Source organism: Microtus oregoni, unplaced genomic scaffold (genome assembly GCF_018167655.1).
Source record: "Microtus oregoni isolate MIOR12 unplaced genomic scaffold, Mior012 000002F_ref0000024, whole genome shotgun sequence".
In the NCBI taxonomy this organism is placed as follows: Eukaryota; Metazoa; Chordata; class Mammalia; order Rodentia; family Cricetidae; genus Microtus; species Microtus oregoni.
This window is the reverse complement of record NW_024543061.1, coordinates 47,557,590-47,574,177: the sequence shown is the minus strand read 5'-3', so window position 1 is coordinate 47,574,177 and position 16,588 is coordinate 47,557,590. Positions and strand designations below refer to the sequence as shown.

Sequence of the window (16,588 nt, the reverse complement as noted above, 5' to 3'; positions counted from 1 at the left end):
TTGAGTATTTGCTCAATTATGGCAGACAAATTATTACAGGTTAATCAAATATTAAAAATATTTCAACATCATACCTTTCATTTTCTCTTAGTAGTTCCCGTCCCTTTCTCCAGGTGTAGACAGGTCTTGGAGATGCTTTTGGCTTACACTCAATGACAACTTCACCGCCCACTTTGACAAGTGTCACTCTTTTCAAAAGTGTTCTCGAGAAATCGGGACTTTCAGCTAGAAACAGTAAAAAAAAAGAAATAATAACAAATTATTACAGAAAGAAGAAGCACCTTGGCCTTTTTCCTTTTGTGATACACTTACTTACTATAGATCATCAGAGACAGGAAGCTATTTTTTTTTCTGATGGAAAGCACACGGCACTGTATGTTTGGATGGGTTATTAAAATTTAATCCATGATTTATATAAGATAGACTGCAACTGCTATATGGATGTAACTTGATGGATTTTTGTATCCTCCTCCGTGAAGATCAAGATACCAAACATTCTTACCCCCTGTGGAGGATTCTCTTAAAAAATTTATTCCATGTTCAAATGGACAAAGATTTAAAAATTTAAGAGAAGCAACAGGGAAAGAAACAAAACACGAAAATACATTTGGCAAGTTTCCTGATTATGTATGCTAGAGTGGCCCTTTCTTTGACAGTTACTGCTTCTGTTCTGCAACACAGCATTCTCCTTCCTGCTTTCTATCCCTCCCTTCATCCCTCCCCTCTCCCTCACGCCCCCCTCTCTGTCTTTCTCTCTGTCTCTATGTCTGCTTTCTCTCTCTCTCCCCTCCCCTACTCTCTGTATCCTTTAGAGAATGCTTATATTGTTGCCTTTTGTCAATTTCTCCTTAAAATCAAGAGTTCTACCATCCCTCCATCACCACTACCCAACACAGTGCTCATCCTCTTTAGAAGAAATCACCTGCATTTGCTGCAGAAATTTAGAAAACTGTGTATACATTCTCTCTGATTGCTCTCAAGAACACACTCATATTGATACATTGCACTTTGCTGACCTATCAATAATATTAAAGAATGGCTGCTTCCCTGAAAGAAAACACATCATATTTAGCCTCATCCAAATAAATAAATAAAGCCCTTCTGAAAGATTTGTGCTTTCTTCTGAGCTTAGTTAGTGTAGGTGGAAGAATTCTTGATTGACCAGATGGAGTCATTTTCTTGTGTAGTTTGTACCTTATTTAAAAATCTCTGACTTCTTGCAATCTAACTTCATAGAACTGAAGCTTTCAGATCATGCTGAAGACAACATTTAAATCCAAACTCTACATGATCTAAATTAGGACTTAGAGTATGTATGCACATGGGTAGGGTAACACAGGTCACACAGGGTGAAGGCCCACTTACTTTTAAAACAATTTAGTTTTTATATGAATATATGTTTTGCCCACATGTATGTATATGCACCACACATATGTAGTACACACAGGCCAGAGGAAGGCATCAGATCCTCTGGAACTAGAGTCACAGGTGGCTATCAGCCCCCATTGGGGATGCTGGGAACCGAACCTGAATCATCTGCAAGAGCAGCAAGTGCTCTTAACTGCTGAGCCCCTCTTCAAGCCCTATAGACCTATTTCTTAGACACAATCAAACCATAGCTGGTGACTTTTCTTTTTAAACAAAGGACTTAATTAAACCTGGGGCTTCATATTTGCTAGGCAGCACTTTGCTACAGTATTGCATCCACAGAACTCTTGTAATTTTTTTAAATTTTTGGATAAGGTCTTACTACCTTGCCCAGCCTGATTCTACACTGACTCTAAACCAGTCATACCTCAAACTTGTAACATGTTTTCTCATTCTCCCCCAAAGTTGCTAGGTACAACTGAAGTTGAGAAGGTTACTGTATAATGGGGTGCTACAATGTATACGTGGGAGCTGATACCACATGTGAAGCTAAAGTTAGATAAACCAGTAGGCTGTTGACATTTCAGGGTGCATACCTCAGATTCATAATAATCCAAAATTCAAAGAGTAACTTCATAGTGATGAATGAAATTGACAAACGGAGTACAAGTCTAACTATTTATAAGAAAAATACTGTATATTATAATATTGTACCAAGAATAACATATTACTAGTATGGTCTACAAAGTCATAGCATAAATATAATAGGGCTAATGGAACAGATACTTAGGGCAGACCCACTGAACTCTTAAGTAATAAGATACTAACAAAATATCTTAATAAATATTAAGCATGATTAAAATGGTATGCTATATCAATATTTAAATAACAAAGATACGTAAACCAAAATATATAAAGAATATTAAGAATTCGTGTCTCATTATCTGTACATGTGCATGTGTGTGTGTATGTATGTATGTATATGTATTTTGGTAAAAGTAACATTTACGTTGCTAAGCTATAGAGTTGAGTTCAAACTGTAGAGAAATTGAGCACTACACACTACTGAAGTTTGTGGCCAAAGTTGCATCAGAGACTGAAGGTGAATGAGGTTACCTGGTATTATCTTCATCCACTGGCTAGCTGTATTGATCTTCATTTGTTGCTATTGGTCTAGTTGTGGCAATTGTGAGTTCATGAACATATAAAGCAGTAGTTCTCAATCTGCCTAATGCTGCAACCCTTTCATACCATTCCTCAATTTATGGTGACTCCCCAACCATAAAATTATTTGGTTAGTATTTTATAACTATAATTTTGTTATTATTATGAATTATAATATAAATATCTGACATGCAGGATATCTGCTATGTGACCTCTGTGAGGGGATCATTTGACCCCTAACAAGGTCACAACCCACAGGTTGTGAAGCACTGGGATAAAGAACTTATGCTGTGTTGACATCTTCTCCAATTTATAAATCTCACATAAGCTATGTTGTGTCATAGGAAACTATTTTGGCAGAACAGACTCCTTCTCAAATTAGGTAAACATCCAAACTGACAGAAAAATAGACATAAAATCAAGTCTTCTCGAAGATGTTTTAAAGGGAAAATTTGAAATAATGTTAGAAACCTTTCTCATAAAAAATTCCTTCTTACAACCCTATCTTTCTCCACACATGCATTTATCACTCTAGGCAGATATTTTCATCTGTTCAGGAGGAATTCTGCCTCTGCATTCAAAATGACTTTATATAAATCAAACTGTGCACCACACATGGGTGTATTTGTCAAAAAAACTATGTATCGCTTTTACAGAGTTTGGATTTGCACGCTATCAGACACACAGAAAGCAGAAAATGTGTCTAGTTTAAGAGGTGTTTGTAATATTCCAGCTACGGACATATTACCTTTTGGATAGCATAGAGATAAGACCGATTTCAACATCTTTCAGTCATAAAAATGAAATCATATATCAAATATTTTCCTGTTGTTTATTCCACTTGCTTCTGGTGTTATCTAATCCTGAAAATGCATCAGTTGTCACCATAAGCTCTAGTGACTTCTAGGGCATCAGAGTTCTGTCAAATTTTGCATACCGAATAGTTTTTTTTTTTTTTTAAACATTCTACTATGTGGTTACCGCTGTTCACTTGAGATGCAGTTTAGCTTATGGAAGGTTTTTCATAGTGATATTTACTCGGATTCGGACAAACACTGGCCTAGCGCAGGCTGAGAGGAAAAGGAAACAGGCCGTTTCTGCTCCATTTGTCACGCACAGAGAAGACAGTTCTACTAGAGGATGTTGGTAGGAACCACAGGAGGGCAGCATAAGACACAGTCTTTGCTCATACTTAAACCCTACCTAAGGAAGGAAAATTCCAGTGGTCCCCAATAGCTCTGGAATGACAAAATCAACAGTCAAATTACCCACATAACTCTGGAGCAGCTGATGGATTCTTGCAGGTATTCATTTGCTGAAGCCAGGAGACCTGAGGGCCAGTATTTCTCATGTGAGCTACTAGATGGCAGCAATCCCTCAGTGCTGCAAAGCGTCATGCAGCCGGCCTCTTCTACGTGGGAGGTGCAGCTTTCAACTACTTACCAATGACCGGCATCACAATACCCTGACGTTATCTATGAAAAGCTGTGGGGATTTATCTATGCAATGTACAACTGTTTCTATTTAATTAATTAAATGACTCTTGGTCACATATCAAGTGTATTTAAAGTGGCCAATGGAACCCTCGAAAACGGAAGTTCTCCCTGTTTCGGAGTTAGTGCCATTTCTCAGGAGCGATAATGAAACAATAATCCCTTAACTGGATATGCAGTGCAATACCGTTTGGGAAATCCACGAGTCCAATGTTTTACTACATTACTGAAGATTCTGCAAGCCTGTGTGTTGCAGCTGGCCTGCAGAAGCATCACTGGGAATATTGCCAGTGGAGACTATTAAGGCTGGTGCTTTTGAAAGTTTAGGATTTCATATGATTTTAACCTTTATCTATTATTTTTAGCCATTACCTCACCATCCTATAAAAACTACCCAGAGCAAACACACGAATTCCAATCTCTCTCTCTCTCTCTTTATTGAGGAGATAATGATGATATCAGACCACAAATTTTAGGCTTTTCCTAGTCTGCTGGCTAAGGCATGGGGGTGGGGGTCTGGGTGTGTCTTTCAGCACGATGCATCACTTCCAAGGTCTCTAATACCGACATTCTGTCTGTTTTCCTCTGTGCTGATTCACCCATGACTTCTTTGTTTCCTAAATCCCCAACAACTCATGCTACTGTGGGTGAGGTATTACAAAGCAGAAACACAGAATCTTTATACTTGCAAAATTATTTGGTGGACTAAGAGAAAAATACATATACTGTGCAGAAAGCACTAGCGGTGGTTACATTTAATTGTCAGCTTGACAAAATTAGAATCACTTGGGAGATAGACCTCTGGGTATGTCTTGGGGGGTTATTCTGATTGTTTAATTAATATGGGAAGGCCAGTGTTCGTTGTGAATAGGACTATTCTCTGGGCAAGGCTGTATAAATTGCAGAAAGTGAGCTGAGCACTAGCATGCATGCATGCATTTGTTACTCTATGATCCTTGACTTTAGATGCAATATGAGCAGCTGTCTCAAACTCCTGCCACAATGACTTCATTTCAGTGATGGACATTGACCTGCATCCGTGAGAACAAACTCTTCCCCCTATATCCCTTATGTCTGAACGTTTTACTGCAGAAGTTAACAAGAACGTAAGGCAGTACTTAACACAGTACTTGTTCCAGAATAAGAAGTTTATTCATGCTTTTCATACTACTATTTCTAAATGTAGCAGTAACTTCTATGCTACAGGCATTAGGGGGCTCATATAGCAGAAAATTTCTTACAATCAGAAAGATACATCTTTGTTTAAAACAAATGAAAAACCCCACTTTACTTGAAAGCAATTACAGATTCACAGAGAATTGCAATAATAACATAGGGTTGTCCGGGGTGTCCTTAACTATGTTTCTCCAGTGACTGTGTGACAGGCAAGTACAGCAGATAGGAGAGTAAGGAAATTAGCCATTAGCTCTATGGCAGTCACTTGTGTAGAATTACATATTCAGTGCTGAGGTCAAGATATAGAAATGACTGAAAAAACTCTTCCTCAGCAGTCCCACCTTGCTCTTTTGACTATACTTTCCTTAATCCCTAGGAATCACCAATTTCTTTGTGAGGTTTTCCCTTGATGAGCTTATTTCATACATGGAAAGAATTGCACAGTATCCAAACTTCTGGTTTATCTTTTCTTTTTTTCCACTGAGATGAAGCTTGAGACATTCAAGTTAGTGAGTGTCCCAACAGCTTGCGGAGTGGTAAACCCCAGTGTGGATACGAAATGCCACTTTAATGTAGGCATTGCAGGGCTTATGGTGACTGCCAAGTAGTTTTTGTGCAAAGAAACCATTTCAAGATCTCTCAACGATTTCTCTGCCAAGAAGTCGAATCAAGCATAGCCTTTTCCCTTTTGATGAAAGGTTTGAAGATCTAAAGATTAATTATATAAATATAAAAAGAAACTCTTTCTTATTCCAAGGAAAACACTTTTGACTCCATTTAGAACATTTTTGCTCATACATTCATTAGCACAGTACTTTAAATCATTCTTCTGTAATTCTTCAGTAGGATTTAAACCACCGATCGCTTTTAACCTCCTTTGACCATCTACATAAAGATAAAAGGCCATTATGCATTTTCAAAACTGTGTAATTGCATTGACCTTCTTGTATCTGTCCAAATGCTATTTCATTGTACTTAACAATATGTCCTTAACTCTTGTATAAGCCCACAACAAAAATATATATTGCTACAATGCAATAAACACTCATTTTAAGTAACTTTATTTTCTGACAGAAGTGTTTGCTTAAAGAACAGAAGAGAGACTTTCAAGTGTGTCAGTATGAATTATAAAACTCCAGAGGTTAATAAAAGATAGTTCTTGCTCTTAGCTCCTGTTAGATCATTAATTGTCGGTTTATTTTTTAAGACAGGGCCTCATGCAACACAAGCACTCCCTGAGCTGATTACGTAGTTTAGGATGACCTTGAAATTCTAATCCCCCAGCCTTTATCTCCCCAGTGCTGGCGTTATAGGTGGTTATGAACATGCCCACTTTATGGGGTACTGGGGTTGGATTCCATGGCTTCATGCACACTAGACAATTGTTCTATGAAATGAGCTGTAGCCGTAATCCCCAGGACTTCCTTTAGGCTAACAGTGTGTTTTGTGTGTCTGTAAAGCCCTGTAACCAAGAACTTCACATGAAGTAGATATTTAACCTGTATATGGTATGTTAATGCATTTTGTAGAAAAGAACTTAGGAATTCATATCATCTCTTCCTCATGATGTTCTTACCCTATGCCTTGGTCCTATACCCTTTCTTCCCTGATACTATGGTTATAAATTACATCTTTAAATTCCAAGCCTGCACTTAGAACACTTGAACATATAAAGAAGCATATATAGCATATAATAAAAGAAATAGATAATGATTATCATCTGGGCTTTTCATACTCAGAAATCATGTGAATATAGAATATGTTCAATATCTTACTCAGAGAATCAATGTATCAAGGAACTTGGTTGTGGTGCCTATCAATTTCTACCTTTGTGGATTTCAACATGAAATCACTAAAGGCAGAACTGAGAAGAGCTTTGCAGGATTGGCTCCAGCCAGTAGGAACCAGAACTAGCACTCTGATGATTTTGTCCTTGTAAGCATTACAGTTTGGATGGAAAGGGATCCTGGTAGTCCTGAGCCAAAAAAATTACTGTAATTGCAGTAGCTTACAGTCCTCTTCCAAGGAAAGGTTTCCCCACTGTAACAAGGTTTCCCCAGTTGTTACAGTTCTGCTTCGGTTCCCCAGAGTGCAACAACTCTGCTCAGCTAGGGAAAGGTTTCCCCAGCAAAAGTGTTACAGTTGTGCCTGCTCTGCTCCATAGCAAAAAGTGGTTATTTCTCTGCTCCGCTCTAATCCTGTGAAAAAAAGGTTATTCCAAGAGATTTATTAGGAGGGAATAATCCAGGAGGGTGACTGCCTCTGCCAGGGTGGAAAAAGGCAGCAGAAAACTGGACACAGGGCTTATACATGACTTCTTGGGGTGAAGTTTTTCTAGGATAATGATTTTTAGGGTGGCAATTGGTTGGCTTTCAATTCCTGGGCAAGAACAAGCTCAGAGATTTGCTGGATTTTGTTGTGGGAGCTGCGGGCCTCTTCCCACAGCCCAGCTCCTGGCCGCCTGGCTAGCTTATGCTCTGAAATAACAACACACAAACTGTATTCATTTAAACACTGCTTGGCCCACTAGCTCTAGCCTCTTACGGGCTAATTCTCATATTTTGACTAACCCATTTTTAGCAATCTGTGTAGCACCAGTCTTACCAGGAAAGATTCAGCATGTCTGACCTGGCGGCTAACTGCATTGTGTCTGCCCTGGAGAGGAGTGTGCGTCTGCCTCACTGAGCAGCGGCCTGGCATCTGAGCTCACTTCCTCTTCCTCCCAGCATTCTGTTCTGTTTACTCCACCCACCTGTGTTCTAACCCATCAGGGCCAAGCAGTTTCTTTATTAGTTAACCAATGACCTTCCTCCATCAGTATTTTATGCTCAGGGACTGGATGGTTTTGTGCTCAGGGACTGGGTGGTTTTCCTGCTCAGGGCTTGGTTGGATTCACGCTCTGTTGGTCAGGGGCAGATTTGGCTCTGGTTGCAGGGCCAAAATGTGTTCATTTTACTGGCCCTTTATAGCCTTTATGGTCTAGTTTTAAGGCCAGGGTATGTTTGTTTGTTTGTTTGTTTTTTCCCACTTTGGTTCCAGAGCCAAAGTGTGTTTCTTTGACTCTGGTTTCAGGGTCTGTGTGTATTTCTTTGGTTCTGGTTTCAGGGCCAGGGTGTGTTTCTTTCACTGGCTCTGGTTTCAGGGCCAGGATGGGTTTCTTTCAATGACAATTTTACCCTATAGTCCAGTTACTACAAAGTACACACTTGGGGATTGGCAACAGGGTTCAGGGTACATGAACTCTGGCACTTTCAGCTTGTTGAATCTAGGCCATACTTTGCAGCTGTAACATCAATTTGTTGTTGTTGTTGTTTATTTTCTACATCATACAGTGTTGAAAAGGCAAGAATATTGACACTTTCCCAGTTCATTCAATGGGTTCACTTTATTCAGCAAATCTGTTTTCTAGACTTCGTGAATCAAGGTATCACAGTGTTTTTAAGGGCTTCTGTTTCTATAGGAACATATCACGATGCAAAAGAGCTGTATGTGGAACACCACCGAGATAGATTTCTGGCTATCATGCTCGTTCTACAAGGTTTCAGAAACAGTTGTGCTGGCATCCAGTTTGTAATTTGTCCTTGGCCATGTTCATTTTCACTCACTCTTAAAAGATTTTATTAAGAGCCACATGCCTTACTCAAAAGACAAATCAATTGTTTTAGGAGCCTCTATGAGCCACAGTTTCCTCAGGGTAGAAAAATAACACAGGCTGCGATCTTGTAATAAGTACTGAATACCTGGCAATTTTTTTTCCTCTTTCTTTCTTTCTTTCTTTCTTTCTTTCTTTCTTTCTTTCGTTCTTTCTTTCTCTCTCTCTCTCTCTCTCACTCTCTTTCTTTCTTCTTTCTCTTTCTTTCTTTCTTTCTTTCTTTCTTTTTATCAAGTCTTGGGTTATGTTACGCTCATGGATAATGAAACTGGGAAGATAGACACATTGAACATGAGTCATTATACCAAGTGCATAGCTTTGTCCTGCTTCTCCTGACTATATGAAGGAGAGAGCTACCTGCTGCAATGGCTTAGATTGAAGATTAAATGGATCTAGACCCAAGATTCAGCATTAATGATATCCCAGTTAACACAGCATTAATCATATGAATAGGTGAATGGGGTCTATTAAGGTCATGAGTTCTTGAACACACTTGCTGTCTTAGGTACGATTTCTATTGCTGCGAAGAGACAGTGTCTCTTCTATGACAACTCTTATAAGGAAGAAAATTAATTGAGGTGACTTGCTTACAGTTTCAGAAGTTCAGTCCATTGCCATAATATTGGGGATCATGGCTGCATGTAGGTAGGCATGGTGCTGGCTACATCTTGGCTTGTGGGCAATAGAAAGTCGACTGACTCACTGGGCAGTAGTCTGAGCATAGGAAGCCTCAAAAGTCACTCCCATAGTGACACACTTTCTCCAACAAGGCCACGCCAACTCTAAAAATGTCACACCTCCTAAGAGTGCCACTCCCTATGAGATTATGGGGACCAATTACATTCAAACCACCACTCCCACGATGACTGGGACCTAGACATTTTACAAAAAGTTTTGCTCTTAAATGTATGCTTCCTGGAGCAAAATTAACACTAGCAGTCAGTAAAGACCCATAGCTCCAGGCTTTCTTACAGACCTGGAATCAGATGTTGAATTTAACATCTCAAAGAAATTCATATATGTAAAGATTAATATGTACTGCAATATCTTCTTTTTTATAGTGGTAAGAAGCACAGAACATGAAATTTACCATCTTAGCTCCTTTCTGTATACATTAGTGTAAACTCCTTGTGATGGATCTCTAGCAGTTTTCATTTTGCAAAACTGAAGATTTATAAACCCATTAATCAATGACTTCTTATCTTCCCTTTTTCCCTTCCATTTATACTACTGCCTCCATTAGTATAAATTTGAATTGTCTAGGTGCTTCATGTAACTAGAATCAACAGAATTTTCCTCATGTAACGATCTTATCTTATTTCATGTGTCCTCATGGTTCATCCATGTTGGAGTGCACATCAGTATTTTCTTCTCTATAAGGCTGAGTAATATTTCATTGTATGTGTGCTGTATTTTATTATGGCTTCCATAATAAACAATTAGATGGCTTCCATTTTCTGGCAACCATGATGATAATGGTGCAGTGATCATGAGTGTACAAATACTTGTTTGGGATGCTGGTTTTGTTATTTTGGATATGTTCTAAGAGGGAGGCTTGTTGGGTCTTATGATAACCTCTAACTTTTCAGTGAGAAGCTATACTATTTTCTAAAGCTGTTGTAACGTTTTCACTCTCACCAATAGTTCATAGGCTACAATTCATTGAACCCACTGATTCCCTATTCTGTTTTGGCCACTTTTAAGGGTTCCACTGTCCCCTTCTAGGATTGGCTATTTTTTCCCATACTTTGCCCCTCCTACTCTGTGGAGTGGTGTGTGCCATTCTATAGGATATGAGACAAAAATCTCATTGTGATTTTGATTTGTATTTCTTCATTAATTGTATCTTTGCTTACAAACATGTCTATTCAAGACCTTAGTCTATTTTTAATTTTTTTTAGTTATGCGCCTACCCCTTTATAGCTGAAACATTTCTCCTGTTCCCTTTGTCTGTTTTTAATTGTTTTGGTTTTTGTTATTAAGTTGCAGAGGGTGTTTGTGTTCTCTAGGCAGTAATCCTTTACTAAAAATATGCAAATACATAATCTCCATTCCACATGTGTCATTTTCACTGTTGTTTTCTTACATCTGTAGTTTTTGTTTGATGTTATTGCTATTAAGGCAGAACTCAACTTTATCCCTTTAAATGTGAATATCTAGTTCTTATAATACCACATTAAACTCTGTGTGTGTGTGTGTGTGTGTGTGTGTGTGTGTGCGCGCGCGCACAGACACATGCTACAGAGTGCATTTGGAGGTTAGAAGTCAGAGGACAACTTTCAGGAAATGATTCTCTCTTACAATCTTGTGAAATCCTTGGACTCAAACTAAGGATGTCAGACCGGTACATAAATGACTCCATCTACTGAACCATCCTTCTAGGTCTTATTAGTTAAAAGGACTTTGTGTGTATGTGTATATGCCAGTCTGCTATGTTGCATTTGGGTACCATAATTGAAACTTATTTGGTCATGGATTCCATGGTTTGTATTCTGGGATATCCCTCCCTCATACTGACCTATGAACCTATGTGCAGGGCACACTTATGGACACATATCTTGCAGTCTGGAATCATGAGGCTTCCAATGCTGTTCTTTTCTAATATAATCTTAGCTATTTATGGCCCCCTTGAGTTCTTATGGAATTATTTTTCTTTAACAAAATACTTTTCACTGAGATTTTCATGCGACTTTATAAAAGTTGTTGACAGATCTGGGAAAAGTGTGGAGTCTCCCAATAAAAACAGGGAGTGTTTTCTTTGTGTATTTCCATCAGTTCTTTCAACAATATTATGTAATTTCTAGTACATAAGTTTTGTCCCCCCCTCTTGATTATTCCTAAATTAGTTTCTCTTTGATGCTATCATAGACAGGACTTCTCTTGATTTCCTTTTTGGATTGATCCCTTCTGGTAAACAGCAGTGTCGCTGAGTTCTTTGTATGTCTTGATTTTGCAGCCTGCAGCTTCCCTGAAATGATTTATTAGTTTCATAGACCTCTTCTGCTTTTGTAGCTGCTTCTGTGTTTCCACAATGCAAGATCATGTCATCTTCAAAGATTTTGCTTTCTTCCTATTCCAAGTTGGAGGCCTTTACTGCTTTTTATCATCAATTTCTTCTGCCTAGGACTTCCGGCCTAGGACTTCCGGCACTATGCTAAACAATAATGATGATGGTGGGCGTCCTTTCCTTGCTCCCAATCACAGGAGGCTTTCAAGATTCCAACAATGAGTGGGATGTTGGCAGGCTGTTTAATATGTGGTTTCTATTCCACGGAGGCAGTTTTTTTTTTAACCTTATTGTGAAGTGTTCTTTTGTCAATTCCTAAGATGGTGTTGAATTTTGTCAATTGCTTTTCTTCATTGACTCAAATGAAATTTGGCACTTGCCTTCAGTCCTGCCATGTAGCACAAGACACAGGCAGATATTCACACCATGAACTCTAAGTTTTAGGTATAAATTCTGCGCGACTCTGGTGGAAAATCCTTCACGTTGACGAATTTGGCTGGTGTCATGTGGGGAATATTTGTAGAACAGCAGATCATGGGGATGCACAGTATGAATGTCTGCTGCTCATAGTATCAAGCAGCTCAGGGATGGAGGCCGGCTCTGTTTCCTTTCCTAAGATTCTGTGGAAGGTTTGAGCATAATTGGTGCAAATTCCTCTTTAATTGCTGGGTAGGATTCTCCATGGAGTCCTCTAGTCCTGGGTCTTTCTTTCTTGGGAGGCTTTAGCTAAGCCTTTTACTTTTTAAACTGGTTATAAATTATTCAATTATTCAAATTAACTACTTCTTTACCACTTAGCTGGGCAGGTAGTCTGTGGCAATTAATCTGCTTCTTCTTAGGTATTAAACTGAAACGTTATCTGTGTTATAGTTTGCAATATTTTATTTGTTATCTTTTATTTTGAGTCTTTTTCTTAGTCTAGATGAAGGTTTGCCGAATTTCTCAATCTTTTTAATGAATGAACTCTTCATTTTTACTTATATCTTTCCTATTCTTTATTTTTGTGATGTGCTTTAATAATTATTATTTCCCTGTGAGTACTATTTTTGTTGTTGCTGTTTTGTTTAGTTTCCTTTTTAACTTTTTAGTTGTCAACACAGGTTTCTGATTAGGTAACTTTTTAAAATTATTTATTACTATGAATTTACCTCTTACTACAACTCATGCTGCATAAATAAGTCTATATATTTTCAGTTCTCTCCAGATATTTTTCAAGTTCCCTTTCATTTCTTTCTACACATCAATAATGTAAGAATCAGATATTCTATTTTGACACATTTGTGGATTTTCCCAAAGTATTCAGTTCTTAATTATTTAGTTCTATTTTTATCCCATTGTGTACTGAGATGATGCTTTGCATTGTTCTAACCTTTTTATGCCTGTTGAGATGCATTGCACATGGACTGTCTTATAGAATTTCCCAGCCATGCTTGTGAAGAATGTTATGCAGAGTTGATCTACAGGTGTCAGTTATGGTCAACTGGTGTACTTTGTTCAGGCTTCCTATTCTTTTCCTACTTCTTTCCAAAACTTAAAGTAGGATACCAAAGGATTCTATAATCATTTTTTCCCTCATTGCTTCATATTTTATAAAGTTCTAATGCTTAAGCACACACACGTATGTGCACATGCGTGCATGCACACACACACACGCACACACCATCCAATGGTTGTACATTGATCCTTTAACAATGATGTAATATTGTCTTCTGTTTCAGTTTTTTGATTGTCTTATCTGATGCACTATTTTTTATATTCCTTTAATGTAGGAATGTTTTGTTTACATTTATGCAATTGTGCCACATGTGTACCCTTGGAGGTCATAAGAAAGCACCAGATCACGTACAGTGGGAATTCTAGATGACTGTGAATCAACAAGTGGGTGGTGGGAATTGAATGCAAGTCCTCTGCTAGAGCAACAAATGTTCTGAGTCACGTAGCCACCTTTCCAGCCCCTATATATAATTTCTTAAAGATAGCCTATAGTTTGGATATTTAAAAATCCATTCAGCCAATTGTCTTTTAAATGTATTTCTAATTCATTTTATATTTAAGACAATTATTGATAGGGAAAGAATTGAAATTGTCATTTTGTGATTTTGTGTACATCTTTTACTTTTGTACCCCTCTTTTCCTTTATATATTCTTCTGTGTTTCCTTGATTTTTTATAGTGGCATGTTTTCAGTTTTTGCTCACTTTCCTGTGTATTTTCCACATGTATGTATATGATAAACACACATTATTTGTGCTCACCATTGCAATTATACAGCATATTTTAAAAGCAGAATTATTTATTTCAAACTTTCAACTTAAATTTCGTCCTAAATAGAAGGTTTTTCCCTATACAACCACTCTTACGTTACAGACGAAAAATTATTTTTAAGAATATATACTAAAAATACAGATTTATATTTTCATTTTATACTTTTTTCTTTATAAATATTAGAATTAAAATTACTTTTGCACCTATGTCATATTATTAAAATACTACATTCATATATGTTTGCATCTCTACTTGAGAGTTTGATTAAAATTTTCATGTCTTTTTCATCTTTCATTTTTAACTCAGAAGAGCTCCTGCAGGATTTATTGCAGGGCAAGAAAAACAACAACAACAAAAACCCCTATGAACTTTTGATTTTGTTGACCTGGGGAAGTCTTTATTTCTCCTTAGTTTTAAACAGAAAGTTTTGTTAGATATTATATTTTTAGTCAGAAATATTTTTCCAACATTTTTATTAGTTTATCTTAGTTCTATTGGATTGGAAAATTCATGCTGAGAAGTCTACTAACAATCTTACAGAATCCTTCTCATACATGAGTTATGCTACTTTTTTGGTGTATGAACAGTCTCTTTTTATTTCTTACTTTGGAAGTTTGGTTATCATGTGTCTAAGTGTATATCTATTTGGATTCACTCTAGGAGGGATTATTTGAACGTCTTGAATCGTTATATCCATTTCCCCTCCAAAATAGATTTCAGCCATCATTTATTCAAACTTGTTACTTAATGCTTTATTTTTATTTTCTGAATATCAGGATATATACATAGTTCTGTTGAACTCTCACATAAATTCTGTAGGCTTTTTCACTTTTCTATGTGTTTTGTTCCTTTCCCTCTCTTATTTCCAATGCTCTGTCTTTGAATTAAATTATTTCTTCTTCTTGGCTAAGTTGGCTGTGAAATTTTTCAACTCAGTTGCTGCAGTCTTCCTTTATCCCCAGAATCTTTTCTTTTTCTTCATCTTCTATGTCTGTGATACTCTACTTTTTTCTCATGTGTCACTTTATCAGTTTGATTTTGCTGCCTTAAAAAAAATCATTAAGAATGAAAATTATGGTTAATTTGAATTATTTTTCTGGTAACTGATAAACCTCTTGTTCTTTAGCATTGGTTTCTAGATTTTTCAGCTGTTTCTTCAATAGACCATATTCCTGTAATTTTCTACAGAGGTTTGTAATTCCTGCTCAGTGCCTTCCCCACTGTGTCTCCGAGAATGTTTTTGTCTTTTTCCAAGCTGTCAGTCAGCCAGGTAGCTGCTAGACCACCGTAGTGCTGCTTAACAGCAGACTCTTATGTTGGACCAGGCCAAGAAGATGAGTAGTTTTGTTTTCAGTGGGCCTTACTCTCCAAGCCTTGTTTCTGTCAGCATTTAGATTTAAAGAAAATACACATCATTCCCGTTGGCAGAACCGTTCCTTTCATGCCAAGCATAGTCACTATATTGAATGTGCTTTCCATTCCTCCCCCAACTGTCTCCAGGTAAATGTCAGAAGTTAGGATTACTTTTTTGATGATATCATGTAATGATGTTGGTGGGATGAGCAGAAAGGAGCTGACTCCTAGTGATTAAGCACTATGAATTTTTCTGTTATGATTTAACATGACTGGTTTCACCAATGACTAGAATACAGAAACATCTTCATTGTGTTAGGTAGCTAGATAGGTATATTAGCAACCTTAGAGGCCGTGAGAATGCATCCTGCCCTCACTTGTTAGCTTTGGACTCCACCCCATGTTTCCCTGGTAATAAGAGCAAGGGAAGATTCACAATTGCTCCTCTTGTGATTTAAAATGCTACTTGAAAAGCTGAGCATATCAGGCCTTTGCTGAGGCCCATTAAAACAAAAGTATTTTCTGTGGTCAAAGGATTGGAGTCTGGGTTCGATCTCAGGTCCTGGGTAGAGATAGAACAGTCTGATCTACCTGTCAAATTAGAACTTTACATATCTCTTCCCTTAGAGTTATTACAGGTGTGAATTACTTGGCCAGGAAACTATCCCTTAGAAGACTAATTCACCTTCAGACATGCTAAGGAGATGGGAGGAATAATTATCCCCTAAATAAGATCGTGTAATTATATGCCCAGCTCTCCTTCCAATGTAGTGGTTCACAGACCTTCATTGCTAAACCTTATCACTCTCCTAAGCTCTAACTCAAAAATAATAACTTCTCCTTTTTTCTTCTTTTTATCTCTTTTTTGAGACACTGTCCCCAAAAATCCCAAATTTCACAGTACCAATTGTTTATAGAAATCTCACAATGGCAATTGCTCTGTGCATTGTAATTTGTGTATCCAGTAAGGACAGAGAGTCTTTCTATTCTGTTATTTTGATACCTTTACTTCCCACTAGGAAAACTTAATAAACGTCAATTCTAATATACCCTAAGCCAGGCTACCAAAATGTAATTAATCTGTTATTAGAAGGAGCTAGAGAAGAAAATA

The 16,588-nt window shown here is 37.5% G+C and overlaps 1 protein-coding gene across 6 annotated transcripts in view; it reads right to left on the bottom strand.

Annotated features, from left to right (window-relative positions):
- Window positions 1-16,588, bottom strand: part of Cntn4 (contactin 4) — a 995,812-nt gene that overhangs the window by 158,172 nt on the left and 821,052 nt on the right. For all 6 annotated transcript variants that reach the window (XR_005972615.1, XM_041635217.1, XM_041635207.1 and 3 more), the window contains one exon: window positions 75-225. Coding sequence is in view for 5 of the 6 variants with exons in the window: in XM_041635217.1 (XP_041491151.1) it covers window positions 75-225 (151 nt within the window). In the remaining variant the exon portion in view is untranslated. The remainder of the gene's footprint in view (window positions 1-74; window positions 226-16,588) is intronic.